Here is a 27,904-nt window from a genome sequence, read left to right on the forward strand (position 1 = left end):
TCAGTTCGGACAGCTTTTGCTTCATATATCTTGCAGCTCTGTTACTTGGTACATACACATTTAGGATTGCTGTCTTCTTAATGGACTGACCCTTTTATCATTAGATATCTCTGTCTCTAGTAATTTTGCTTGGAAGTCTACTTTACCTGATATTAATATAGCCGTTCCTCATTTCTCTTGATTAATGTCTACATGATGTATCATTTTCAATCCTTTTACTATCAACCTGCCTATACCAATACACTGAAGGGAGTTTCCGCAGCTAGCACACTGTTGGGTCACATTTTTAGAATCTAATATGCTGTTCTCTGGCTTTTACTTGGTATAGTTAGACCATTTACATGTAACTAAGTCTGCTATTTTAATTTTTTGGTTTGTTTTCTTTTTTTCTGCCCTCCTGTGGATCACATGAAAAGATTTTTTGAATTTTACTTTGATTTATCTACAGTGGTTTTGAGTTAATCTCTTTTTCAGTGGTTGCTCTAGGTATTACATTACCATACACAAAACTTATCAGTCTATTGGTCTCATCCTTTTACCAGTTCAAGTGAAGTACAAAAACCTTACCTCTATGTCTTTTTACCTTCTCCCATTTATAATATAGTAGTCTTAAACAGTTACATACATTTAGAACCATATCAAACAGTGTTATAATTTTGGTTCAACTATCGAACATAATTTGGAAAACTCAGGAGAAGGAAAGCCTACTGTATTTACCCAAATATTTGCTTACCATGCTCCTTCTTCATTCCTAATGTTCCAGTATGCCTTCCTTTTATCATTTCCTTTCTGTTTAGAGAACTTTCTTCAGCCATTTTTTTAAGGTAGGTCTGCTAGTGACAAATTCCCTTAGTGTTCCCTCATCTAAGAATGTCTTGACCTTCCCTTCATTCCTGAATATTTCCCCTGGATATAGAACTCTAGTTGACAGCTCTTCTCTTTCAACACTTGAAAAATGTGCCACTTTCTTCTGGCCTCCATAGTTTCTGATGAAAAATCTGCTTATGAGAAATCAGAGTGCTTTTCGCCTGTAAGAAAAGGTACCTCTTCTCACTCACTGCTTTCAAGATATTTTCTTTGTCTTTAGTTTTCAGAAGTTTAACTATAATTGAAGTTGATGTAAAGTTCTTTCAGCTTATCTTGTTTGTGGTTTGCTCAGCTTCTTGGATCTGTAGCTTTATGCCTTTTGCCAAATTTGGGAAGTTGTCAGCTGTTATTTCTTCATTTTTCTAGCCCTGCCTTCTTTTTCCTCTCCTTTCAGAACTCCAATGACACAAATGTTAGACCTTTTCTTATAGTCCCATGAGTCCCTGAGGATCTTTATCACCGCCCCCCTCCCGACCCCCAGGCTATTTTCTCTATTATTTAGATTGGGCAATTTTTATTGTTCTATCTTCAAGTTCACTGATTATACACTGTCTCTTCCATTCTGTTGTTGAGCCTATCCACTAACTTTTTAATTTTGGTTCTTGCATTTCTCAGTTCTAAATTCCCATTTCATTTTTCTTTATATCTGCTATTTCTTTCCCAGGACTTTCTATTTTCTCATTTGTTTCAAGTAGGTTTAGGAACTCTCACTGAAGTATTTCTATGATGGCTGCTTTAAAATATTTGTCAGATAATTCTAACATCTATCATTTTGGTGTTTATGTCTATTGATTCTCTTCTTTCATTCAAAATGAAATTTTCCTGGTTCTTAGAATACAGAATGATTTTTTTTTTAAATTGAAACTTGGACACATGGGGTATTATGATATTCTAGACCCCTATTTTAAATCTTCCAGTTTAGCTGTCTTCCTTTGACACTGTTCCAGCTGGGGAAAAGGTTTCTGCCTATTTAGTGCTTGGTGGGAATAGAAGTCCAATTTCATTTGGTCAATGTTGATACTGGAGGTGGGGAGGGGCTCCTCACTACTGCTGACAAGGGTAGGGATTCTGGCTACTCAGTAGGCCTCTGCTGGCATCACCTGGGCTGTCAGAGGCAGCAGTATCTCATTACTGCTCCCTTTGTGGCCTCCACTGACACCACAGGTAGGAGAGGGGTAGCCTCCTTGAGGCTGGGAAGTGGTGAAAGTTCAGACTCTTGCCTAGGCCTCCACTAACATTACTCTAGTGGGAAGGGAAAGGAGCACCTCCTTACTGTTATGTGGGAGTGTAAGGCCAGGCTCCCCACATGGTCTCTACTGACAGTTAACCAGGGGAAAGGGAGAATGGCAGTGGGGAGGTTCAGTACTGCCCAGCAGAGAAGAAATTCCTGGCTCCCTACTCAATGTTCTCTGAAATCACTCCAGCAGGTGGTTGGAGAGCCTTGTTACAACTTCATAAGGGTGGAAGTTTAGGCTCCCTACTCAGCCTTGGGTGACATGGGTTAGGGTTGGGGCCACAGTCTTTCTGTAGTATTTGGCTAGAGCACAGCAGTTACTGGCCACCTTTTCTGCCTTGCCAGGTTGTCTCCTTCCTGTTCTTTTGGTTAAAGAGGGCAGGCTTATTAGTCTGTGTTAGTTGCTATTTCCAGCCTGCCATCATCTTCAGCTCCAAGTTTGGGACATATTAGCAAAAAGAAAACCCAGGGAACTCACCCCATGTCAATCCTTGAATCCTGAGGTCCCTAGTCTTTATGCCTTTTCTCCACCTTTCAGAGTCTTCTTATGTTTATTTTACATATAGTGTTCAAGATTTTCAGTTCTTTTAGCGGGAGGAATAGGGCAATGTACATCTACTCCATCATCCTGAAAGCAGAAGTCCCCACTTTTTAAACGGGTTCCCACTATGTCCAACCACACAGATTCCTAGAAAAATGAGGGTAGAGTCTGTGGAAGAGAGTTTTCTTTATGTGATGCTTACATATTTGGACAAAGCTGGACTACTCTACCATCCAAATGAGTTATGCGGCTACGCCAGCCATAGAAGAATGTTCCAAATTACCTGTTAAATCAGGGTAGCACTTATGATATAAACTTGTGTATACTAAATACCTGGAATACTTATAATTTCATAAATACTTGTGAATTTAACAAATTTCTATTCAAAACTTTTAAATGATCATTAAATTATGTTTACTTACAGAACAAAAGTCTTTTACATAATCTGCTCTTTCCAAAGACACTATATGGAACTATACAGCTAAATCCAATTTCAGACTTTTGAACACATCTTGTCATAATAAACAAATATTTAAATGTACTTACCCCAAAAGAGAATAAAACTATCCTAATATAAATGCCTTAGAATAGTGCCTGCCACAGAATAAGCAACTCAGTAAATATATGACAAAGGGTATCTATAAAAAGATAGTGTTTAAAATTTACTATTAAAAAAATAAAAAATAAAATTTACTATTAAGTAGAAAAAGCTTCCCGAGTTAATGTCAAACATATGAGGCTCTGTCATGTTCATTTAATTTATGAAATATGTTTTCATAATTAACCAATAAAAATTATACTTTCAATTTTTATGTATCATTAGATACATATTTAGAAGCACCATCTTATAATAATACATTCTCAAATATGCTTGGCAATGAGCAGATTCAGTTTCTTTGATTATAAAATTCAGAGAGATTGGTTTTATGTAGACAGCTCTAGTGAAAATAAAAGGTTGTAATTACCTAATAAATCACTGAGAATCAAGTTTTTTAAAAGATTAATATAATCTTTCAGCTGATACTAAGTTTTCAGGATTAATAACAAACTATGTAGAACAACAGGAAATTATAACATATATTTTAGTATTCTCACTCCCCCTCATGTCCCAAGGACATAAATGTTATTAATGTAACAAAGTAGAGACTTCCTTAAATCACCTTAATCTAATGTACAGCTTCACAAAATATATTCCTTAGACGCCTAGTGTCCCTTTAAATACTAACATGTCCCACAGAGAAAAGGTTAGTTAAACACAGTTCAACAAATTTCTCTAATACAGGAACACTCAGGGCATTTAAAATTAAATGTGCACTGTAAACTTCCCAGAGAGAATTACAGTTACAGTTTCCCAAATTTATTTAATCAGAAGCCTTCTCTCAAATATCTATTAAATCCCATTGGAGACTAGTGTTGAACAGAACGCAATCTGAGAGACAGAACGGCACAAGAACTCTTTTCACTACTTGGCCAGGTAAAATGAAGACCGGAAATTTAATAAATATTATAATAACTAAGAAACGATTAAATAAAGAAAATATTAGGATGAAAAGCTTTTTTAAAAAACTATAGGTGAGTCCTAGCACTTATTAAAAGACTAGTCTGCTATCAATCATGCTGAAAAATAACCACCAAAGTTGATTACAGATTTTATAATGATAAATTAACTAAGTGGCAACTCCATACTTATTTAAACTTAAATATTATTCTCAAGTTTATGTGAACATGCAGATAAAACAACTCCAGAAATTGGATGAAGTTTAATAAAAAAAGTTTCATTTTTAACAGAATTTCACACTTAATTATCTGAAAGTAAACACCAAGTGTCAACCTCATTGAACATACATAACTATAGTAATGTGGTTCACTAAACAGAATATAGAATAAGAACATATAACCATCAATGTTGTATGTGTATGTAAGTACATGTGTGTACATATGTGTGCATGTATTCAAGTATGTTTGTGTATGTATGTATAAACAGCTAACAAGGCAAACACACCAGAGAACATTAATAAAAGCAGAAAAATAAATTTTAAAAGAGTTCAACTCAAATTAAGGCCAAATATTATAATAGTTTGAATGAGATTTTATAATGCTTCTTTTAACTAGATATTTACAATCCACACTTATACCAAATTCTTCTTAAAACACACAGAACTAACAAAATACACAATGGCAAGCAGTGATATAACACTAAATTTAGATGATGTGTGATGATTTCTGCAGTTTAAGAAGTGTAAGTTATAGGTATTCAGAAAATAAAGGGAAACCACTTACCTCTAACCAAAATTCTCTGAAGGTAGTATCCTCCTTAGAACCCCTGTCTTGGGTAGTTTCACCAGCTGCAATTTCCCTCAAGAGATTCCAGCAAAGTCTAGGAAGTTTTAGGTTCCCTTCTGCAAGCCCTATTAGTGCATGTGTGTTATAAACCTGCTCACATACTGCTTCATAGCCGTAACTTCCAATTTGCACTGAATAATCACCACCACCACTACCACCACCACCATCCATGTATCAGTGCAGGAGAGAATTTGGAAAACTTCATTTAGAAATGTGACTTTTTTCATTTCTCCCAAAACATCCTCTAAATCATTCTATTGCTATGTCTATAATGTAACTAAAGAGAGTGGTGACAATTCAGCAGGTGAATAAATAACAACATAAAGATTTAGCTACACAATTATATTTGCTGAATACACAAATATTAGACTCCAACATAACACAAATAAAACTAGCTTCCTCAACATTCAGTATATATGTAAAAAACAAAACACAAACAAAAACACCTAAACTTAACATACATGTGAAAAATCTTACATAAAAAATACTTTCATAAATAAAGCAGAAAAAATAGTGTACATCACTTGGGACTACTGAATATTTCCTTAGTATATTTTGTTAAACAAATGTCAATATTTTAAAATGAGCTGGGAGATAAGTCACTGAAAGACATATGTTAATGATTTTTCAGTATGTCACTTCTACCTTAAACTGTCAAAATAAATAAAGTAAAAACAAAACAAAAATGAAAAATAAAACTAGCCACTCTAACCAAGGCCAATCTCATATACCTAGAATGGCAATTTATGAAGGGTACTATTAAGCACTTAACAAAATTTTTCAAATCTATTCAGGAAGCTGACTGAAAAACAGTGGAGCAAAGGAGGCCTGATCTTCCACTATCCAGGAAAGGTCTTCTTCTATGGATTCCCACTGATTCCATGACTTCTTACTGATTATTTCCTGATAGTCATATAAAAATAGGAGAAAAAAAGCAAAGTGCATCAATTGTCCTAGAGGCCAGAGTACTAAACCATACTTGTAGCACTATTTCAGAGGCTAAAGCATGGACAAGCTTTAAGAACACTGATTTTAGCTACAGCCACCATTGGCTTGAAGGCAGCGTAAGAAAGATCCAAAGCAACATCATGATGAAATTCTACTTTTTCAGATATCTTAGGTAGCTTTGAAAGTTTCCCCTGGCTCATAACAGGTTCAAATAAATGTTTCTGAACTCTAATTTTAAATGTCAACTTAACTCCTTCCATGACTCTCCTTTTGTACAAGCAATTAAATGCACAAACATAAGGATAAAATGCAATAATAAAATTATCAAAAAGCAGTTAAAAAATAGATAACAAAAGGAGGAATGAGAAAATCTTAACTGCCCAATTTGATAATATATAAATAAGTTAATTATATATAGTTTTGATTCTTCAAATTATCTGTGCTTATACAATGCCTGGGTCATTTTTAAATTTTAGACTAGGGATGCTTCTTTTAAAAAAAAATGTGGCCTCTGTCATAAAAACCAGAGCTTATTCTTCCAACTTTAAAAGTATATGGAGGGGCTTCCTAGGTGGCGCAGTGGTTAAGAATCCGCCTGCCAATGCAGAGGATGTGGGTTCGATCCCTGCTCCAGGAAGATCCCACATGCCACGGAGCAACTAAGCCCGTGTGCCCAAAAAAAAAAAAAAAAAAAGTATATGGAACAAAACAATACCCTCAAAACAAAAAAGTACTTTCAAAAAAAAAAAATTCACAAAAGTATCATTTATAAGGAATTCACTGGCGGTCCAGTGGTTAGGACTCCACACTCTCACTGCCAGGGGCCCAGGTTCAATCCCTGGTTGGGGAACCAAGATCTCACAAGCTGCATGGCTAGGCCAAAATAAAAAAAGCAGCGTTTATAAAATAGATTGTTTAGAGGTTTAAAAAGAAAAGATAAAGTGAAATAATCTTAGTCACCTCTAAAAAAGAATAAAAGGTTGAGCCATGAGGCAGTATATTTGCATATACTTCCCCTCTTATACATGCACTATTAGGACTCACTGAAGGTTCAAATATCTTCTAGATCTTGCTAGCTTAAATGCAGGAATGACAAACAACCCAAGAAGGTGTATCTAGGATGATACTTACCTTAGGATATATTATACCACTGTGCTATTATGTATTCTGTGTATGGATACACAAGCAGTCAGCTGAAAGGTACACACCACACTAGCAAATGCTTGGCTGGACCCATAAGGTCGGATGACCAATGGAATATCAAGATATGTGTCGATTCTCCAGCCCTCGTAACCACATTCCAGACATCTCACGTAGTCCTTCAGCTTGCCTTGATACAGTTCATTTATAAGATCAGCCTAAAAATAAGAACATTTATATTTTTTAAAAGGCTCCTTAAAAATAAGTTACCAATATTTTATGCCTTTTAGAATGATTTTCAAAAGGATATTGATTCTTCCTGTTGAAGTTTTAGAAAGCTTTAAGATTTATCTAATCTAAAATTTTATAGAAAAAAATCAAGGCTTAACAAAAACAAAATTAAGAGTGTGCAAAAATTATTTCAATTCTCTCATCACTAAAAATCCCACTATTAAAATGTTTTGCTGAAATCAGTTATCAACTTATTTTACTAAGCCCATTATCTTCTCAATTAGGATGAAAATACATCATAATCAATTATTTAGGCATATTGATAATCATACAACTAAATAACTTGCTATTTTTATAGCTATATATCTATCTCACCACTTTCACAATAATATATTCTGATTTCTAAAATAATATCCTATATCTCAAAGATTAAATAAAACTTTTTAACTTTCAGTAATACACACAAAACAATTTTAAGGAAAAATATACTGTAATTTTTTTAAATGTACAGAAACTGAAAAAAATCTTTAACTCCATCTCCCTCAAAACACCCTCACCTAAAAGAATGGATCTCTCACTTACTCCCCCAACTTAGCCAACTGGGGCTATTCTGGCCCAAAGGAGGCAGGTAACTCCCTAAGTAAGGACCCTCCATGTGAATGTCTTGCCTCAAGATTCTTGTACCAAAACTTGGGAACTCAGAAGGAATGCCCCAGCTGGTCTTAATAGAAGTGTTGACCCACACAGGGATGTAACGAGGAAGAAGGGTACCTTCAGACCTACAAAAAAGAAACACCCCCTAATACCATCTACATAAAGTTACGAAAATACAATCCTATAGATTATGTAGAGAAACTAGACCACTAAATGAACTTAAAATTTTTTCCAATATCTCTTAAGTAAGAACAGATAAGAGGAAAAAGCATATTACAGTTTACCTCTTTCTTAAATTTATACCTCTTCAAATAAATAGGATTTATAAGCCTTCAAACTAGGATCGACCATAACTGTCTAATACTATTTATTTAACAAAGCCTTCTTCACTCACCTGCCCCAGTTATATCTGATTATGTCTTTCCTACCTGAGAGGGCATTTTTAAGTGTTTCGATCCAGTGTTTTTCAAACAGTTTTGACAGCAACCCACAGTAAGAAATTAATTTACACTGCAACCCAGTACATATAACTGTAACAAAAGTTGCATAAAACAATACTTACCCTTACTTATGTGATGCTTCTCTTATAGTTTTCTATTTTATTCCTTTTTTTTTTTTAAAGTGCTAGTGTAGATTCACTAAATTGATTTCAGAAACAAATGGATCGCAGTCTCGTTTGAAAAGCTCTAGTCTAGGCCATCATAATAGTTCCAATCAGATAGTAGATTCTCCAGGCCACCTTTCAGATTCTTCTCCTTTTTTATCCCTAATGATCTTCTATCACTACACCTAGCATAAACCCTCCTATGTACTGAGTCCTTAGCCCCATCCAGTTCAGTCTTATGCCTCATCCCAATGATATATCTACTGTTCCCCTACTTATAACCTGTTCCTCCTTCCATTGGTTAAGAAGAATAGGGTCAGATTAACAAGGATCCTAAGTGTCAAGAGCATGACTATACCTCACTGGTCAAAAAGAAGGTAATGCTAGATGAATATACTTTACGATGTATACTTTATAATGTGTTACAGATAATACATCTAATTTACTTAGCAAATATTGGAAAATACTGTTCAAAAATCATCCTGAAAACACATGCACACGTATGAATTACATAGTTCTTAGCTAAAAAGAGACCACCTAGATCATAGGACCCAACAAGGAAATTGACAGTACTTTGACAACTGAACTAATGCCCAAGTTTTAAAACATTCCAATAGAATAAAGTCACTTTAAGGTAATGAATAATTTATTAAAAAACACTCCCGTCAAGTTGAGAGATAAATTACCTGTTCTGTTTGTTTCCATTTCTGTTCCAAAGCATCAAACATGACTCTGCACAGTTCCTGTACATCATGCTGCTGCCAAGCTATTTTAAGATAAATTTTAATTAAAAAGAGCTATTAACTTAGTGTAATGAAACAATTTGTTTAAAAGCAAATTGTCAGAAATATGGAAAAGTCTACACAAAATAATGCTACATGTGAAAAGAACAAAAATACACATTATAGTTATAAAAAGGCAATCACAAGGAAATGAATCAGGAGAGCTCATCATTATATAAACAGCATATGCTTTATGGTGCTACAATATTTGCTATTTTTGTTATTTTTCACTGTAGAGTTAAGAAATATGTTAATAAAAATCTAAGCTAACACACTGAAAATTTTAGTTTAAGTACATAAAAACAGAGTATAACCAACCTTATTTTACAAGAAAATTTTAATTGATCAAAAATGTATGCCTCAGAGCTTAAATTTTAAAAATAAGTTATTTTTAAATGCCAGCAAAAAGCAATGACAAGGTTTAAGGTAAAGTTAAGATGTTAATATGTGTCATTTGTTTATAATATGGTCTCTCAGAATTCCTTTGACTATTACAAATACTTATCATTATAAGAGAATTAGTACCCTCACTACTATCCCATCCAAAGCTCCTTGTAACATCTGTGGTTTCAATTGCTCTCTTTTTGCTGGTTTGTAACAAAACAAAAAGCCTTTGAAGTTGGTATGGGATACTCGTCACTGGATCTTCTTCAGATTCTTCAAATTCCCACCTATTGAAATGAAATGTTTGAAAATTATATATAAAATATTCTTTAAAGCATAATTAAAATTAACATCATAACAAATGTAAGATTAACTCTGGGGGCTTTACAGAGTTTGAATATTAACTGAAGCTATTAATATCTAATGAAACATTAGTCTTTCTCTAATTCATAAATTTAGAAGAAATGTATGCTTTCACAAGAAAAGGCATAAGAAAGCAACATGAATAAAAGGCAAAGGTCATTTGAAAGTGATGAAATGAATCTGGTCAAGATTCTTGCCATAATTATTAACTCACAAAAAATAGAGGGAACAGAATATTAAAGGACAGTATGGCATTCAACCATCAAAAGTCAAACTGTGAAAAACTACAGGATAAATGCCATCAGTTTTTGATATACATATATATCTTCAAGGAATAAATTGCAATGTGGATAAAAGATCAAAGGGGATTAAAAATAAGTTAAGAGTCTTATCAATCAACTCCAACGTACAGATCTTGTTTAGATCCTGATTTGAACAGAATGTTTAAAAAAGAAATTATGAAGCAATCAGGGAAATCTTAGCAGTGACCTGAGATACAACTTACAAATGATATGATTGGGTATGTGCTTCCAAATAATCAGAGTGGAGGATTATAGACAAAAAAGATTATCATAAATTGATAATATTCAAAGCTGGGTGACAGGTACAGAGGGATTCATTATATTATTTCATTATTTTTTAATATTTTGAGAATTTCCATAATTCATGCCTACACACCTACAGTGGTAGGTTCTCTCTGGCTGTTAAGACAACAAGTGAAGAAAATAAACAAACAGAACCATATCTTTCATGCTAGTGCCACCCTGTCTGTAGTCCAGAGAGGTTCAGCTTTTTAAAGCAGCCATTCCTTCCTTAGTTCTACGTTATGAAACATTATCAGGCTCTTGGGCTTTGTTTCCCCACCTGCAATAAGCTTCATTCTTTTTTCACAATCTCTAAGGCATCCTCTTTAAATCTTACACCTCACTTCCCCTCCACACACACATTCTTTTAAAAATACATTCTCTCACACATACATACACACAGCACCAGAAAGTTGCATTATATTTTAATTAAAAACAAAATTTGCAAGTTTAAAAAGACAATGCTGTTTCTTAAATTAAGAGGTGGAGGACAAAAAAGAATACGGTTTACACACTCAGATTATCTCCGAAAGCAGATAACTTATTTCTTCACAAAGGCATTAAAGCTAAAAGTGAGGCAAGCTTAAATACAATAATTTATCTTAAGCATAAATCTTATCAATTTTATCCTTTTGCCGTCTATGCCCTTCTGATTCTCTCTCCCCAAGAATTTTTTATATGTTCATTTCTCATAAGATCCTTTTCTTATTTACTATTCAAGGTATGTTTTAAGAAGTGAGAAATGTCCCAAACTTAACAAATAAGTACAAGAAGGTAAACAGACTCAATTAAGCTAAAAACTACATTTTCATTCTTCAATTTTATTTATAGAATGTTTTTGAATACTCACTTATATAATGCATTCCTAAATTCAGGAGTCATAAAAAGTGTTTGCAAAAGGCTATTCAAATAGCAAGTCATTGCTTGGTTTACTAATCCCACATATCCTTTAAAAAAAAAAGCACATACAAATAGACATAAATCAGCATTTACATCCAAAAATTAACAAAAAGAAAACTTAATAAGAATTTACTACACAGTAAAAATTGAGAGGTTAAGGTTACACTTGGAAATTATTTCAATTTTTTTCAACAGCATCTAAGAAAGACCTCTTTGCTAATATGTGTACCATGTAAACCTTATTTCTCAGAAAAAGTCAGGATCTCTGAACATCTTATATGTCCAGAGATACACATGGATATTACACAGCATTTAATAAAATTTTAGGAGGGTTATGTTTAATATAGTATTTTTTTTGACAAAAAAAAATCTTTGTTCCCCAAATCTAAAAGTTGTATATTAAAATGGAAAAGCATAAACATATTCACTTTAAATATCATATATACCCAACATATGAAGACACTACTGAACCCTGTCATCAGGCCCCATTAACCAATTTCTACTAAGAATTAATAACATGAGATAAATTCACAGTATACAAACTCAAGAGTGACTTCCACTATTTTAACACACCCATGAAATATGACATCCCATAGATCAGAATGCTACGCAAAGAATGACTATTAAAATAAAAGAGAACTCAGAGATGGAAGTAGGGGAGGACCGAGGGAGGGGGAAAGGGAAAGGAGAAACTTACATGCATTCAAAATTCAAGTGAACTATTTAAATATTTAGCTTTATATACCTAATTGAAAAGGGCTACCAGTGTTGAGAACATTTTTGGAACTTCTCCTTTGAAGTAGACTTCAGGTCCAGTTTATGAGGTACACATACACACAAATCAGCCTCATCATTTTATTATACCCTCATCATTTGAGTAAAATGTAGTAAACACATTGCTTAATAATTAAACTTATTTACTTCCACTTAATACTGAAAGACTTGGGTTATCTCAAAAAAACTTAAATCTTTTCTCAATACCTGCTAAAGTCGTTCACTGAAGCTTTTCAAGATACTTTTTCAATTTCCCAAGAAGTGACAAAAATATCTTAAGAAATGGTAAACCCTGTGGATAAACTATATTGCTAACGAAGGTGATGAAAGGATCAACAAATGCACGATGAACCTTGATCAGTTGTGGAAAACAGGAATAGATCCCACACTATATACACTTGTACAATTCTAAGAGACCAAGTAGCTACCTATCTTTCACTCTAGACTAAGTTTCAAGCTTTGATTTCTAATGTCTTTCATCTTTAAGAATACTATGTACATATGTTTATATATTTACTCTACACTGTTATATACTTGTAAACTGCTTCAATTCTTAACCAGCACTCCCCACCTGACTTGTTCTCACAGCACCCTGTCCTACACTGTTCTAAAGCTGTTTATTTATTTGTGTATCTTCCCCATCAGACTGTGATGGGAGTGGTCAAATCTGATTTCTCTCTCTATCCTACTACTTAGCACAGCAGCATGTGCACACGAGGAATAAGTGCATATGACTTACAAGTAACACAAATCTGTAAGATATTTGGTCTGATTATTAATAATAAAAAGCATTCCTTCATTCTTAGGTCATATAAACAGACTCTTTCCCACAAACGACAGCACTCAAGCAAGGAGACCAGGTTGTTCTGCACTTTCTCAGCTGTGGCTGCCTAGGGTTTCCCTTCTTCATCATCTCCTTTCCCTGATTCCTCAACAGTCAGGGATAACCACTCTACCTGTAGCCTTAAAAGGTAAATAAATATACTATTGTATAAAGCAGAAAGGGAGAAGAACATAAGAACATGTGCCATCCTGTAGTGGGCAAATGCAGAAAGAAATCCTGAACAGAACCAACAAGAAATGAAGGAGAACTCAAACAGGCCAAATGAAGTACGATGAAACTGGCCAACTCCTAAAGTAGATAAAATAAACCGAAAAAAGAATTGTTAAAGAAACTGGCCACGGAAAGATATCTTGGTTTTAAATGAGGAAACACCTCAGTCGTGTGGTTTCTAATCAACTGAGAGTCCACATCAGCCTTCAATCCACTCCCTGTTCCTTAAAGCCCTCGCCAACCCCCAACCATCTCCTAAATGAACAATGGCTGGCTACCAGAAGAAGTTGGTAGACAAGGGAGACAGGATAGAATACGTTTAGTCCTCAGCCTCATTGCATTAGGGAGAAATGTGATCCTACAGCCCTGAGTTGAAATCATGAGAGCATTTTTGAATGAAAGCATTTTGTACATTTACATAATTTCTTAAGGAGAATGCAAGTTCAATAGCCACAGCAAAACACTTTTTGGGACTTCCCCAGTGGTCGAGTGGTTAAGACTCCATGCTCCCAAGGCAGAGGGCCTGAGTTTGATCCCTGGTCAGGGAACTAGATCCTGCATGCCACAACTGAAAAGATCCCGCATGCCACAACGAATATCCCACATGCCACAACTAAGACCTGGCACAGCCAAATAAATAAATAAATATTTTTAAAAAACAAAAAAACAAAACACTTTTTGAACCCCAACTCCTCTGGATGTGTATGGACTATTTTAATTCACAAAGGCAGTACCCCAGAACATTGGAGGAAAACGTACAGGTAGTTAAAAGAGCGGAACAGAGCTGTGTGAGGAACAATAGTTGGGAATGAAAGACTATGATTACATGGCAATGTATATCAAAGTCCTTTAAAAATATTTTAATAAATTTCAACTTAGTTCAATTTCCAGAAAGGAAATTAGGGAAATAATCACAGATGAAAATAAAAACTTATGTATAAGAATGTTCATCATAACAACAGTAATAATTATAGTTTATTTAAATCATATAATGAAATACTATTTTTCAGGCACTTAAAATTCATATTAAAATACTATTTAATAAAATTGAAAAACGCTCCTCATATAGTATTACACAAAAAAATACAGAGTAAAAGTCTGCTCATAACATAATCTCCCTATTTTCTTAAAAGCATTCAGATGAAGGAAAGATAAGACAAAGATAAGCAAAATCATTAAAGCAGTTTCTGTTAATAGTACTCTCAGTGATTTCCACTTTCTTCATTTTACAATATGACAATGAACATGTACTACATTCGTACAATCGGACAACGAGTTTTTTTTAAAAGTATGCTTTAGTCTCTAGGAATTTACAGGCATCAGAGAGCCACACAGTACTCAGCACAAAGTAGGAATTCTGTAAATACTTCTTGCATAAGGACTGAGTTGGCTGTCAGAATACATAGCAAAAATTTCAAGAATCCCGACTTGTTAAATCTGCAACTTTCTCAAAGTATTCCAACTATCTCATAATAATCTAGACTATCTATTTAAAACAAAATTTATCCAGTCTACTGCAGAGCAACTAAATTAGTATTTGGGGGAGTAATGCCTTGGAACCTACATTTTTAAAAAGTATTCCAAAATTATTTTTTTTTAAAGCTCTCTACTGGAATATAATTGCTTTACACTGTCAATATGATTTTTAAAGAAATAAAAATTTGAGAATCACTATACTCTAGACAGTATAATGAGAAAAGATACTTTTTCACTCTCTTTTATTCTTGGTAGTTTGCTGCAAAAAGTTATATTGATACAAACGATCCTAAATACCAAACATGACCAGCTTTTACTATTTCCAGAACAAATATACCATTAAGCCTGTACAAATGATTAGCTATGAGGAAATTATTCTACATTTCAACTACAAAATATAGTAAGTGGAAAATTACAGACCACATGAAAACAAAATCTACACTATAATTCTATAGTTTTCTTTTTATACTAGATATTTGTGTATAATATTTACAATCATCTCTGTTTTAAAGTTCTAAAAGTAAACACTCTGAAGCCATACCTAGCATGAAATACCATTAACTAGCTGTATAATCAAAGGCTTCTCTAAGACTGTTTCAATTTCTTTTAACATGAATAATACTACCTATTGAAAACGTTTGTTTTAAGATAAAATGATATGTAAGAGTATCCAGATTACATTTCTAGGCAATTAACCAGTCATATATAAACATAAAAATGCATAAATAAAGCCATTCTACTAGTTCAATAAATTGGAAAAAATTCAAAAATATAAGTTTAAACACATTCAGAAAAAAGCTAACAGGAATTTTTAAATTACGTGATTAATTTCAAACATACGATTAGATTAAACTAGAAGATAACACTGTAGTTCTAATAAAATAAGCCTGGCCCATCTGTTTCCACTTGAAAGTATCCACCATAGTCTATTTTAATCCACATGGAGATACACTTCTTTCCAGAGGAAGTCAACTTTAAAAATTTTAAGTTAAGTTCAAGACAGAAAATTATCATAGAGAAAAATCTTCCTTCAAAATCCAATATTTAATATTTTTTTATCAAATAATGGCAGTAACAACACAGTAAAAATAACAATGGGTTGAGGGAAAGGGAAACCACATTCTTGTTCAAACTTTGCTTCTGCTAGCTAATGATCTTGCTCTGGGTCTGAGTTTTCTAATCCGTAAAATGAAAATATTAAGCCTGAGATCACTAAGATTACTCTAGATTTAATGCCCTATGATTTTATGAAAACATAACAACAACAACAACAATATATCTTACCAGTTTCTGATTTATTCAAAATAGATGAATAGGCGTAGCTTTGGCTGACATAATCACTGGTAGAGCCCACAGAACCTTCTCTTGGAAGTGGACCTATAAATTTGTCATGAACATTGTCATCCCCAGCACTGGAATCCTCCTAAAATGCAGCATAACCAATATTTACTGAGTGGTAAATATTGCTAACACGATGAAAAAAGGCATACTAATTCCTGAGGCAATGAAAAAAGACATGGCATTACCGGTACCACCAAACATTCAAAGTGTATTCCCTCACTATTTCCTGTAGGAAGGTTCAAAAGATGCCCAATATTAAAAACTTTGGAGAAATGCTTACGTCTCCTTCCAAAGTTCTTACTTTCTCAATCTTCTTTAATTCTTTTTCAAATTTTGTTTACATGAGAGAGGAGATTTCTGGGACTAATGAATCAAAAGTACAATTGTGAACTCCTTGATGACAGAGTTTATCATTTATTTTTACATCATCTTTGCTAAGTAGGCCTGAAAGGGAGGGGATACTCAATAAGTATTGAATGAAATGGATAGTTTCCTATTGTCTCCAATAAGAAACTTCCTATTAATGAGGAAGATGTCCAAAAGGAGTAAGGGATATAAAATTACCACAAGCAACTAAGACAGAGCTAAAGACTAATTACGAAGCATTTTAAAACATGAATCCCCAAATTAATAGCTAATTTAGTTCCAATGTCACTCAGACCAATTAAAATCTTCTCATGATGTCATAAAAATGAGGTTAAGGAAGGTCAGAACATATTCTGGCACTGCTTCAGTATGGATGCCCTGTGTTTAATTACTGTCTACTGTCCAGAGAGGCATTCTAATTCACAATAGACTTCTAAATGAAAAGCATCAAATAGAACTTTTTCTAAGGAAAGTGTCATTAAAAAGAAGGATTCTGAAAAAGTCTGTAAACTCTGCGAGCCTTAGTTTCCTTGGTCTATAAAGAAGCAAGGTAAATCAGACCAGATTTTTTCAATGAATTCCTCTCAAATTGGGAGTTACTAGATTTGATGATCACTAAAGCCGCTGAACCAGACAGGAAAGCCTACTGAAGTATGAACTGCAGCAAACACTAAAAGAACAGAAATAAAGCATATAACTTACAAACGAGTTATCTGAAAAAAACGGGGGGGGGGGGGGGGGGCGGGGCAAGAGAGAGAAAAAACAGCAGAGTAGATAATTCTGGGGGTCTGTTCCTCTACTGAAATACCAGAAAACCTGGACAAAACTGCCAAAGATTTACAGCAACCAAGCAAATGCTTAACCGAGAAAAGGCCACTGAAATGCAGTAGGAGATTCTAGACCTATTCCCATCCCTGCTGTAGTGGTGATTCTCAGTGTATCAAGAGACAATATACACAAACAACAGTGCTATGGACACCCAATATAACCATGTTAACATATATACTTAAACCAACAGAAAACAGAAAAAGTAATTTATCACACATAAATTGCAAAACACATCTCTCCTCCTTTCTTTGGAAAACTGCTTCCCAAGTAGTAGGTGACAGTGCACAAAAATTATGAATATAGGGCTTTCTAAACAATTTACCAGCAGTATTTGAGGCTGTTCACCGTCTTTATCTGTCAAATGCAGAAAGTTCTTCTTTCCTGGCTCAAAATTAGCATCAAGAAGAGACTTGTCACTGGTATGATCCAGTGGAGCCTACAGGCATACAATAAAATAGATTATGAGAAATATTAATTATAATAATAAAATAAAACAAGTAATATGTAAGTAGACACATATCTACAATTATTGGGCTTAAACAGTTTTGTTTTGGTTTTTTTAATGAAGATTCTGACAAATTCTGTTAATCTAGGCTTGGAATTAACTCATCTATTCATGAACTGGGATGGCTAAGTCCAGTGACTGGGCATATACTGAAAGGTATCCCAGCTGTTCACATTTCCCAACACCTAAAAAACTGAAGTACTACACAAAAAAAGAATTATAAACATTTGTGTTTCAATGTTCTCTAAAATGTATGCAATATAGTATTCGATGGGTTGTCATGAAAATTGACTAAAGATTATTTTATATGACTAAAAACTGCAAAAACATGTTTTGATAGAGGAATATGAGAATTCCCACATAAGGAAACACGCTAAGCAACCCAATCCAAATAATTATGTAGTATAAAAAATGGGCACCTTCAGAAAGACCCCTGAAGGAAAAGCCTTTCCTAGTTATGATACAAATTTCAAGTCCACTGCCAGGATTTAGAGGATCCCAGGGTGATAGAAGTGATCACTCCTTTGAAAACTAAACATCTAACATGTTTAGTCTTCACCTAACTCTTTTATCTGGTAGGCAATTTAAACCGTGGCCATCATTCTGATACATTCTAGTTGCTGGACGAGAGAGAGCACTGCATGCCCCAAGCCCCACTCACCCAACACTCCAGTCCACTGTTGAGAAAAATGAGGGAAAGAATGAATGCCCTACTCTTTTGTTTTAAAACTATTTTGTTCATTAAGAAATGTTTTTAATGTTTCAAAGACATGAGGGCTATCTCCTTAGAAGGACTTATTTTATGGAGATGCCTTTCTTAGAAAATTAACATTATATAAAAGCATAGGTATTAAGGACAAAAAAATTAACTGTAAGAGCCTCTGCCATTGCTATTTGTGTTACTCTGTGCAAGTTACTTCACCTCCCCATGACTCAGTTTCCTCACCTATAATATGAGGCTGTGATAGCACTTACCTCATAGGGTGGTTAAAAGGATTAAATGAGGTTATATTTGTATAAAGTCTAGTATCAGAACAATACAAGACACATAGTAGGCACAAAATTAGTGTTAAGTAATAAAATAAACTTATATAATCTCACTTAACTTTGGTTCACATCTAGAAATCCATAAGAAAAATAGGACATAGAGAACCAGAAGCTAAGAGAAGCTAAGAGAAGCCTGAAAGGAAGAACGGTATCTTTGGGTCCCTTACATTCTCTGGCAGGAACCAGATCTCTCAGCATCTCTCAGGCATAAAAGATCAGATGATATAGGTAGAACACACAGGGGTTTTACCTCAACAAACGTATGTCTGTGTGTATGAGATGGTGGATAGATAAATGAATTAAGATTACATGCAGCATTATACAGTAAGCAGGTAAGCATACACACTGGTAGAAATGTTCGGTAGGCAAATTAGAACACAAAAGTTAAGTACGTAAGAACAGTCACAGCTGAAGAAAGAAAAATAGTTAATCTTGGCATAGTGCTATTTGAAGCTACAGCACATGTTAATTAAATACTTTTTGAGTGCCTAAGGGATAGTACCTTTGGAGGATACAAAACTAATACTATGAGGCCCTAGCCATCGAAACACATTCTATCAAGTGGAAAGACACAAATGAATAACAACTATAATAAAAAGACTGTAAGTGACACTGCAGAAGAAAAAGTGCAACAGGAGGGCAAAGAGAAAGAATACTTTTAAAGTGACATGAGGAAACATCAAGTAAGGCTTCTTAAAAGTAACAGATAACTAGGACTCCGGCAGACAGTATAGAACTATCCTTTAAATTGAAAAAGAGGCAACACTACAAGTTACACAGTAATGTAAAAGTATTCAAAGTTTCAGATTAAATATAAATATAACTTGTTGCACTACCAATTTTAATGACCAATTTCAGAGGGGAAAAGTTGGCTAATTTAAAACACTAGGTGTTTTTTTTTTTTTTGTAAGTACACATTTAAAACTTTTTTTAATTTTATATTGGAGTATAGTTGATTTACAATGTTGTGTTAGTTTCAGGTGTACAGCAAAGTGATTCGGTTATACGTATACTGGGTTGGCCAGAAGGTTCATTCGGGTTTTTCCAGAAGGTGTTATGGAAAAACCCAACAAACTTTTTGGCCAACCCAGTACATAAGGCTATTCTTTTTCAGATTCTTTTCCCATTTAAAAACACAAATATATTACAGAACAGAAGGCAAAATATCAATTTTAAAGGCAAATCAAGCAACACCCAACACCTTTTTTTCTTCTACAGGGCCAATTAAAACTATGCCCTCCAAATAGGGATACACATTCAATTTCATTTGTCATTAAAGGTATTTTCCTGGAAAACTTAGGAGCAGCAATGGTATAGGACACGAAGAGGTAACATAAGCAAAAACATCGAGATGAAGTATAAAATTTTGTGTTAACAAAATAAATTAGTCCAATATCTGTGAGTTAAGATTAGACTTAAAGGACCAGTTGTCTTCAGTGCTAACCTAAGCAATATGATTTTTAGTCAGGGCAGTGAGCAGTCGTTAAAGATTTCTAAACTGGAAGGTGACAGGAGTACTTTGATTTAAGATGACTGAAAATAATTCTAACAATCGTATGCAGGGTGAATTTGGACTGAGAGGAAAAGAAAAAGACTATTTAGAATACTATTCTAAAACACAGATGAGATCCAGCTCAACAGTCTCCTTCGCCACTCTTCCATACAAAATTGATCAGTGCCTCCTCTTTGCACTTACAGTAAACTCATAAATAATACTTAATAATACTTAAAATGTTAGTGTAATTATTTTTTGATACACCTGTCTCTACAACTTTACTGTAAGATCTTTGAAGCAGAAGTCATGATCACCAACTTTCCTGATCAGGTATTTACTACTCTATCTGGTGCATAACCTCTGTTAATATTGGAGTGTTAAGTCCTCCTATTCCTTTTTCTTTCTATATACATTTTTTCTCCTTTTCCAAAAATTAGATTATAAAATATATACCATTTTATATCCTGTTTTTTTCACTTAAATATTTAAAACGAATATCATCACATTCAGTAAATGTTGGAAAATTTTCCATAGATGACACAATATTATGATAATCATCTCACATGAATAAAAAACTAATGAAATGACATTGTACAAACTTTAAGATAATCAAATGCTGAATCTAGAATGAAGGTAAAGGGATGAAGAAGGATCCAAATATCGAGTTGCACAGACTCTATAGTTACGCTTACAATATTAAGAAGGGTTCCAGGATTTAATATACTCATTAATAACAATAATATTGACTATAATATTACTAGCAGCTTAAGAGAAGACGCTTTCAGCTTAGAGGTTTACCATATCAGCAGTATTGATTCCATTCCCCCACACCAAATCAAAGGTTCCATTTATGTAGCCTACTTTGTTGGCCACATCTTCAAAGAGCTTTCTGAGTGGAGTAGAAGCTGGTAAATTTAAAGTGATCCGTTCATTCACTGTCTTTGAATTAGTAGTATCTTGTATTATACATAAGACTCTTGGTTCTTCAGCAGCATTTTCTATCTGAAATTTTAAAAAATATATCATTTATCTTTAAAGAAAATATAATTATTAATGTTTTCTATGATTAAATGCAAAAAAAACCCACGAAATACTATTTTCTCTGTGTGAATACTACTGTTTTATGTCTGAAATACACTCTAATGGATACGTTAAACATATAAAACGCCATATATGTTTGTTTTGGAAAAACGGGGGCATATTTAAGAATCAATCGTTGTTCTTGTAGATATTTGCTTTCATCTTTTAAGGCTATAAATCAATGATCAACAAGCCCATGAAGATAGTTTACTTGAGCAATTTTCAGTTGAAAATAACAAAATCTGATCCTTAAAAATGTGTCACTACTTATACTATAGCATAGTCAAATCAAGCATTTCTGTGTTTCCTGATGAAACAGAAAGGGAACTGTGTAGAAATGCAATGAGGACTGTCTAAGATTGCAAAATCCATAACTAAACAATATAAGCAATCAGGCATCCTGACCTTGACACTGTCATATCCACAGGCCAAAACTCCAAAAGCCCCATTTATCAGTGTGTTAGAAGCTAACAAGCTTACCCAAACAGATCGGCCAGCAGAGGGGTAAAGAAAAGCAAGGAAAAATACTTTTCAATTACCAATGTAGAAGAGAGTTAGGGTCATAAATTTTTTTCATTCTTTTTTATCTAGTACATAAATCAGAGAAAAAAAATTTAAAGGAGACTTTCTCTAAGAGGCTATGCCTTCCTTCAAACCACTGAAGGACCTGACTTTTTTCCCTATCTTCCACAGGGGTAGTAGGCTACATCAAACACTTCGGTGAAAGAAGTTCTTTCCCTCCTCCCATAATGCCCAACACAATGAATGACAGCATCATCTACCAGCTGCTGAAACCAGAGAGATGAGCATCTTCCTCATTTCTTCCCTCTTCTTCACCATACATAATCACCAAATTCTGTCATTTCTATCATCTGAATATCCTTGAACTATTCCTTTGCTCTTTAATCCTGCCTACCGTAATCAGAATCTTGCATTAAGATCATGGCAATAGCTTTAGATACTCCATGCCCAGACATACTACATGTGATGATCTTATTTTCCATCAATCCAGAATAGAATTTTAACATGCAAACCTGATTATGTAAATCTCTTACTTTCCCTCAAAGTCTGGTGCAGCAGTCATTATCTGAGGGACCTCTCACCATTCCCATAAAAGGCTCTGAACAAATATAAAACTGTACAAATTGATATTATACACAAGTATGTATTTCTCACCTTTTTTTAAAACACAATAATATCAACCTCAATCTTTTGTTGCTTCTATATTATCCATTTTTAAATAACAATTGCTATTATCATTGACTAGTATTGAAGACAGGAAAGCCACAAGGTTTTTTTTTGTTGGCAGGATAATACAATTATAATTTGTTTCCGCTACATACAATTTTTGGGTTTGTAAGAGATTACTTAAACTAAGGTTAATCCAATTAGTTTAGAACAGAAATAAGTTGCTATAAAAGAAGTATAATGTTTAAGATTGGCTAGCACTATATTTCAGACAAATCAAAACATTTAATTACCAACAAAAACCCACTTAAAAACAAATGCATTTTTTATTAAACAGGATGACAAAAAAGATCAAGAAAGGCTTCAGCTATAAACTTAATGTGTTATATTAACACATGTAACAGATGGTTTTACACATTTTAATCTCAAACTGAGAAACATAAAGTGGATCCTTTTTAAACTCTGGCTTACAATAAACGAACGAGAAACTCAAAATAAATTTCAACTACAAAAGATCTGCTTTTACAGTTTCAACAGAATACTTCAGAGGTAGACAAGTTTTCCAAGTGAAAAGCACTATAGTTGCCAGATTTTAAAGCTTCAGATAAGTTGGAGATGACAGTTCAAGGAAGAGAACTCTACCTAAGAATTAAGTGCTGACATAACAGTATACATAAGAATGGTGATATGGCAACATCATGTGGCCGTCAGCAATTCATGGTTCTTTCCCTAAATAAGTGAATACAAAGTACAGGCACTTTAGCCTCCTTTCCTTCTACACCCAAGTGTTGTTAAAATTATCCCCAATGGAATTTCATCTGAAGGTTAAATGTACTATCGTAAACACAAAATTTAATCTTATGTATGCCTTTTATTCTTTTTAATGACAATAGCTTTCTTCTCTGTGCACTGCACGTAAGTAATTTTGTTCCTTTTTTTTTTGAGACAGGAAGAGTATAGGGACTTCCCTGGCAGTCCAGTGGTTAAGACTCCCGCTTCCAATGCGGGGGGGGGGGGGGGGGGGGGGGGGGTGCGGGTTCGATCCCTGGTCAGGGAACTAAGATCCCACAAGCCGCGCCACCCAGCCAGAAAACAAAACAAAAACAAAATAGGAAAAGTATAAAGGAAAAAGTAGAAATCATTTGTAATTCATAACACAGAGATAACTATTAACATTTTTGTCTATACTCTTCCAAATATTTTTCCTATGCATACACAAACAGACATACACATGCACACTTTTTAAACACATTCAGTTAGAACACACATGCTGTTCTGAAACATCTTTATTTATAAATATATAATGTAATCTTTTCTTGTCAAACCTTTTTTTTTTTAGCTCTTTATTGGAATATAATTGCTTTACACTCTTGTATCAGCTTATGAGGTACACCAAAGTGAATCAGCTGTTTTTATACACATATCCCCATATCCCCTCCCTCCTGCGACTCCCTCCCACCCTCCCTATCCCAGCCCTCCAAGGGATCACCCATCATCGAGCTGATGTCCCTTTGTTGTACAGCAACTTCCCACTAGCTAGCTATTTTACAGTTGGTAGTATATATATGTCTATGCTACTCTCTCACTTCGTCCCAGCTTCCTCTTCGCCCCCCGCCCACCCAACCCCGTGTCCTCCAGTCCATTCTCTGCATCTGCATCCTTATTCTTGCCCTGTCACTGGGATCATCAGTACCATGTTTTTTTTAGATTCCGTATATGTGAGTTAGCATATGGTATTTGTTTTTCTCTTTCTGGCTTACTTCACTCTGCATGACAGACTCTAGGTCTATCCACCTCATTACATTTATTTTTATTTATTTATTTATTTTTAATTTGGGGGGGGTACACCAAGTTCAATCATCTGTTTTTTTTTTTGTTTTTTTTTGTTTTTGTTTTTTTATTTTTCATTTATTTTTTTATTTTTTTTATTTTTTTTGGGGGGTACACCAGGTTCAATCATCTGTTTTTATATACATATCCCCGTATTCCCTCCCTCCCTCGACTCCCCCCCCACCATCCTTCGATTCATCATTTTAACTACTGAATAATATTTTATTACATAGATTAATAACACTTCGTTCCATCAACTTTATTTTCCTGACTCTTAAGCTAGACTTTATTACACTTTAGAAATAATTTTGTGATGACTACCTATATAAAACATTGTGCACTTTTCTGTTTCCTTAAGATTCCTATAAGAATTTCTGAGCCAATCACATATTACTCTTGAATTCAATTCTAGGATAATTTAAACAAACAAAAAACTCTGACCTTTAAAGTTCTAAGCTAGCCACGTGTGAATCCTATTACTTTATACACAACCTCTTGGCCAATTTTTTCAGTCCTAATTTAATCTACTCTGTGGCTATCATCCATGGATTACATCTGAATTTTTATCATCTTCACTGCCAGCACTAATTACACTGAGGCAAAATCTCTTTCCTCCCTCTGCCTCCAGATTTGGGAACTAACAAGAAAAAAATTTTTTTTCAATGTTAAGATTTCATCAATAAGGTGTATCAATCTTTTTACTACAGCTTTTCAAGAGGGAAAAAAAAAGCCTCTACAATATTATACTAAACATACAGATTTCCAAAATACTTAAACATAAAAAAGTATTTCTTAGAATTGGGAAAACACGGGTGTCCTCTTTCTTCTTAACTTCTTTGGAATTCTACCCCTGATTGGTCCTACTTATGCCCAAAGCAAAAAAACACCACCATCCTGCGGTGAATTAAAGATGGTTAAAAATTCTTTGCCACTCTCTTTCTTTTTCCTCTTCCCATGAATCTGGGCTGGCCTTGTGACCAACTAAGAACAACAGAATGTGACAGAAGTGATACTATGTGATTTAAAGCAGGGAACTTCTGCTTTTGCACCTCTTGGAATGTTCCTCTAAGTCAGCCAGGCAAAAGAAATGCATTTACCCTGGGACCACCATGCTGTGTTAAAACTCTGAGGATCCACACAGAGAGAAAGTAGCCACTTAGTGGAGCACTGGGGTGCCTGATAAGTGAGAGAAGCCTTCTTGGACATTTCATCCAAAGCCAGTCACCAGCCAAATGCAGCCAAGTAATGACCCCAAATGATGCCATGTGGAGCAGAAAAACTGACTGGCTAAGCCTTTGCCCAAATCCCATCCCACAGAACTGTGAGCAAATAAACTAGTTGTTTTAAGCCACTAAATTTTGGGGTAGGCTGTTCCACAGTAACAGATAACAGAAACACACCTAAATAAATGTAAGCACATGCAAGTGCTAGCTGGGAAGAATGTGGTGATGGTGGTGTTAGTGATGGTGGTTGGTGGTGGGGGGTGTCCATTTAAGTACTACACCCAACATTAAGGTAAAGCATCTGAAGACATCTCATAATTTAGGGAAGGGAGCACAATTTTTGAGTCAGTAAAAGTTCAATAATGAATAGGAGAAAACAGGTGAGAAAAAACAAATGCAAAGTTTTCAAAAAGCCTAGGACTTCCTAGGTGGCGCAGTGGTTAAGAATCCGCCTGACAATGCAGAGGTCACGGGTTCGATCCCAGCTCCAGGAAGATCCCACATGCCACGGAGCAACTAAGCCCGTGTGCCAAAAAAAAAAAAAAACAAAACAAAAAGCCTAAAGTATATCCCACTTGGGAAAACATTTCACCTATATTAGGTGAGCTATTAGAGGGGCACAAAGTTCTCTACACAGAAAATCTAGCCAATTACAAAAAAGGTACAAAGCATAAAATTAAAACTACTTATTTTGTGGGCAACTCACAGCAATACTACACTTGTGAGAAAAAGGGGAAAGTCAACGGTAGTTATATTAACACTGTATGCTAAGAGAGTGTTCTGTCTTTGTGCTCTCTGCAGAAACAAAGCCAGATTTCCTAGCAAAGCCTGAAGAAAAGAATCCTTGAAAAAAACCAAACAAACAAAAATAATAGTCTTATTTACAAAAGGTAAAACATACTGGGATAAAAAAAAAAAACTGAAGACATATATTTCTTCCAAAGATAGGGTCACTGTAGGAACATCTAGAAGTGGTCAACACAGATGGTTCTTCTAAGGAGTCTCAGAGCCTACTACAGGCATGTGTGACTCTCAAGTCACCTTGTCTCCAATTCTCAGCATTCCGAACAGTTCTAAGTTCAAATCTGAGTTCTCTGAAGTTAATGTCATAATTTTTGTTTCATAAAAAAAATATATACTTCCTAGGTATTTATTAAAAAACACAAAACAAGGTGTATAATTAATGCATATATTTAGAATGGCATTAGCATGCAAAAAACTTGATATCAAACAAAATTCAAAGTTATCAAGATTCAGATTTTTCTGAGAAAAAGATTAATATGAATAATTTTAAAACATTATGAAGGGACCTCTTTACCTCTAAATTTAATAGGCAACTCATTTTCTCTCAAGACTTTCTTTCTTTTGATGTTATTGCAAATGGTAATATTATGGTTGGAAACAAAAATACACACATACACAGAGTCCATTTTATCTATTTCTTGATAAAGAAACTGCTATGAGCTAAGAAATTAGGCCTTAGAGCATTATTACCCTTCTGGGTTTCCACCATTCATCATGGCTAATATACTGCCACAGATTGAAAAAAACAATTGATGGTGTAAATACTTTTGCTGATTGAAGTTCAGTAAATTTATCAGCCTCATTCAGATTGTGCATTTTTACCTTAACAAGTAACAGTTCCTGCTGTAGTGTTGAGAGTCTTAACTTATACGAGAAAAAGATTATTTTATTTTTAAGATCCTCCCACCACTCCACTCCAACTCCTCCTGCAAACTCTAATGTTACATAATAATTTTCTAAGTAGCTCTTGCCATAGATCACCTGGAAAGGACAGAAGCAATTAAATAATCTTGAATTTAGAGCTAAAGGGGTCTGAGAAAAGTGAGGTATTAAACATAGGTTAGAATGGGATGCTACACCACAGGAATGTTTAGGTTTGTAGTACATACAGGTTATCAGGAAGGTAACAGTCCTATTTAATTTTTTTTTTTTTTTAAAGCTCTTTATTGGAATATAATTGCCTTACACTGTTGTATAATTCTTCAAATAAGATGTCTGGGTTTTGACTCTGTAAATTATTAAGTAACTTAATCCCAGCACTATTACTATTTCAGAAAATAAATACATCTGTAAAAAACAGACAACTATTACAACCCAA

General features: G+C 34.3%; 1 protein-coding gene across 1 annotated transcript in view; it reads right to left on the reverse strand.

The window, feature by feature from the left end:
- Positions 1 to 27,904, reverse strand: part of USP47 (ubiquitin specific peptidase 47) — a 105,852-nt gene that overhangs the window by 39,011 nt on the left and 38,937 nt on the right. Inside the window, exons 2-8 of the mRNA XM_057747659.1 lie at positions 21,260 to 21,463; positions 17,737 to 17,850; positions 16,164 to 16,302; positions 11,526 to 11,622; positions 9,870 to 10,015; positions 9,249 to 9,328; positions 7,142 to 7,291 (exon numbers count right to left, since the gene is read on the reverse strand). Of these exons, the coding sequence (XP_057603642.1) occupies positions 7,142 to 7,291; positions 9,249 to 9,328; positions 9,870 to 10,015; positions 11,526 to 11,622; positions 16,164 to 16,302; positions 17,737 to 17,850; positions 21,260 to 21,463 (930 nt within the window). The remainder of the gene's footprint in view (positions 1 to 7,141; positions 7,292 to 9,248; positions 9,329 to 9,869; positions 10,016 to 11,525; positions 11,623 to 16,163; positions 16,303 to 17,736; positions 17,851 to 21,259; positions 21,464 to 27,904) is intronic.

Source organism: Hippopotamus amphibius, chromosome 9 (genome assembly GCF_030028045.1).
Source record: "Hippopotamus amphibius kiboko isolate mHipAmp2 chromosome 9, mHipAmp2.hap2, whole genome shotgun sequence".
Taxonomy (NCBI): domain Eukaryota; kingdom Metazoa; phylum Chordata; class Mammalia; order Artiodactyla; family Hippopotamidae; genus Hippopotamus; species Hippopotamus amphibius.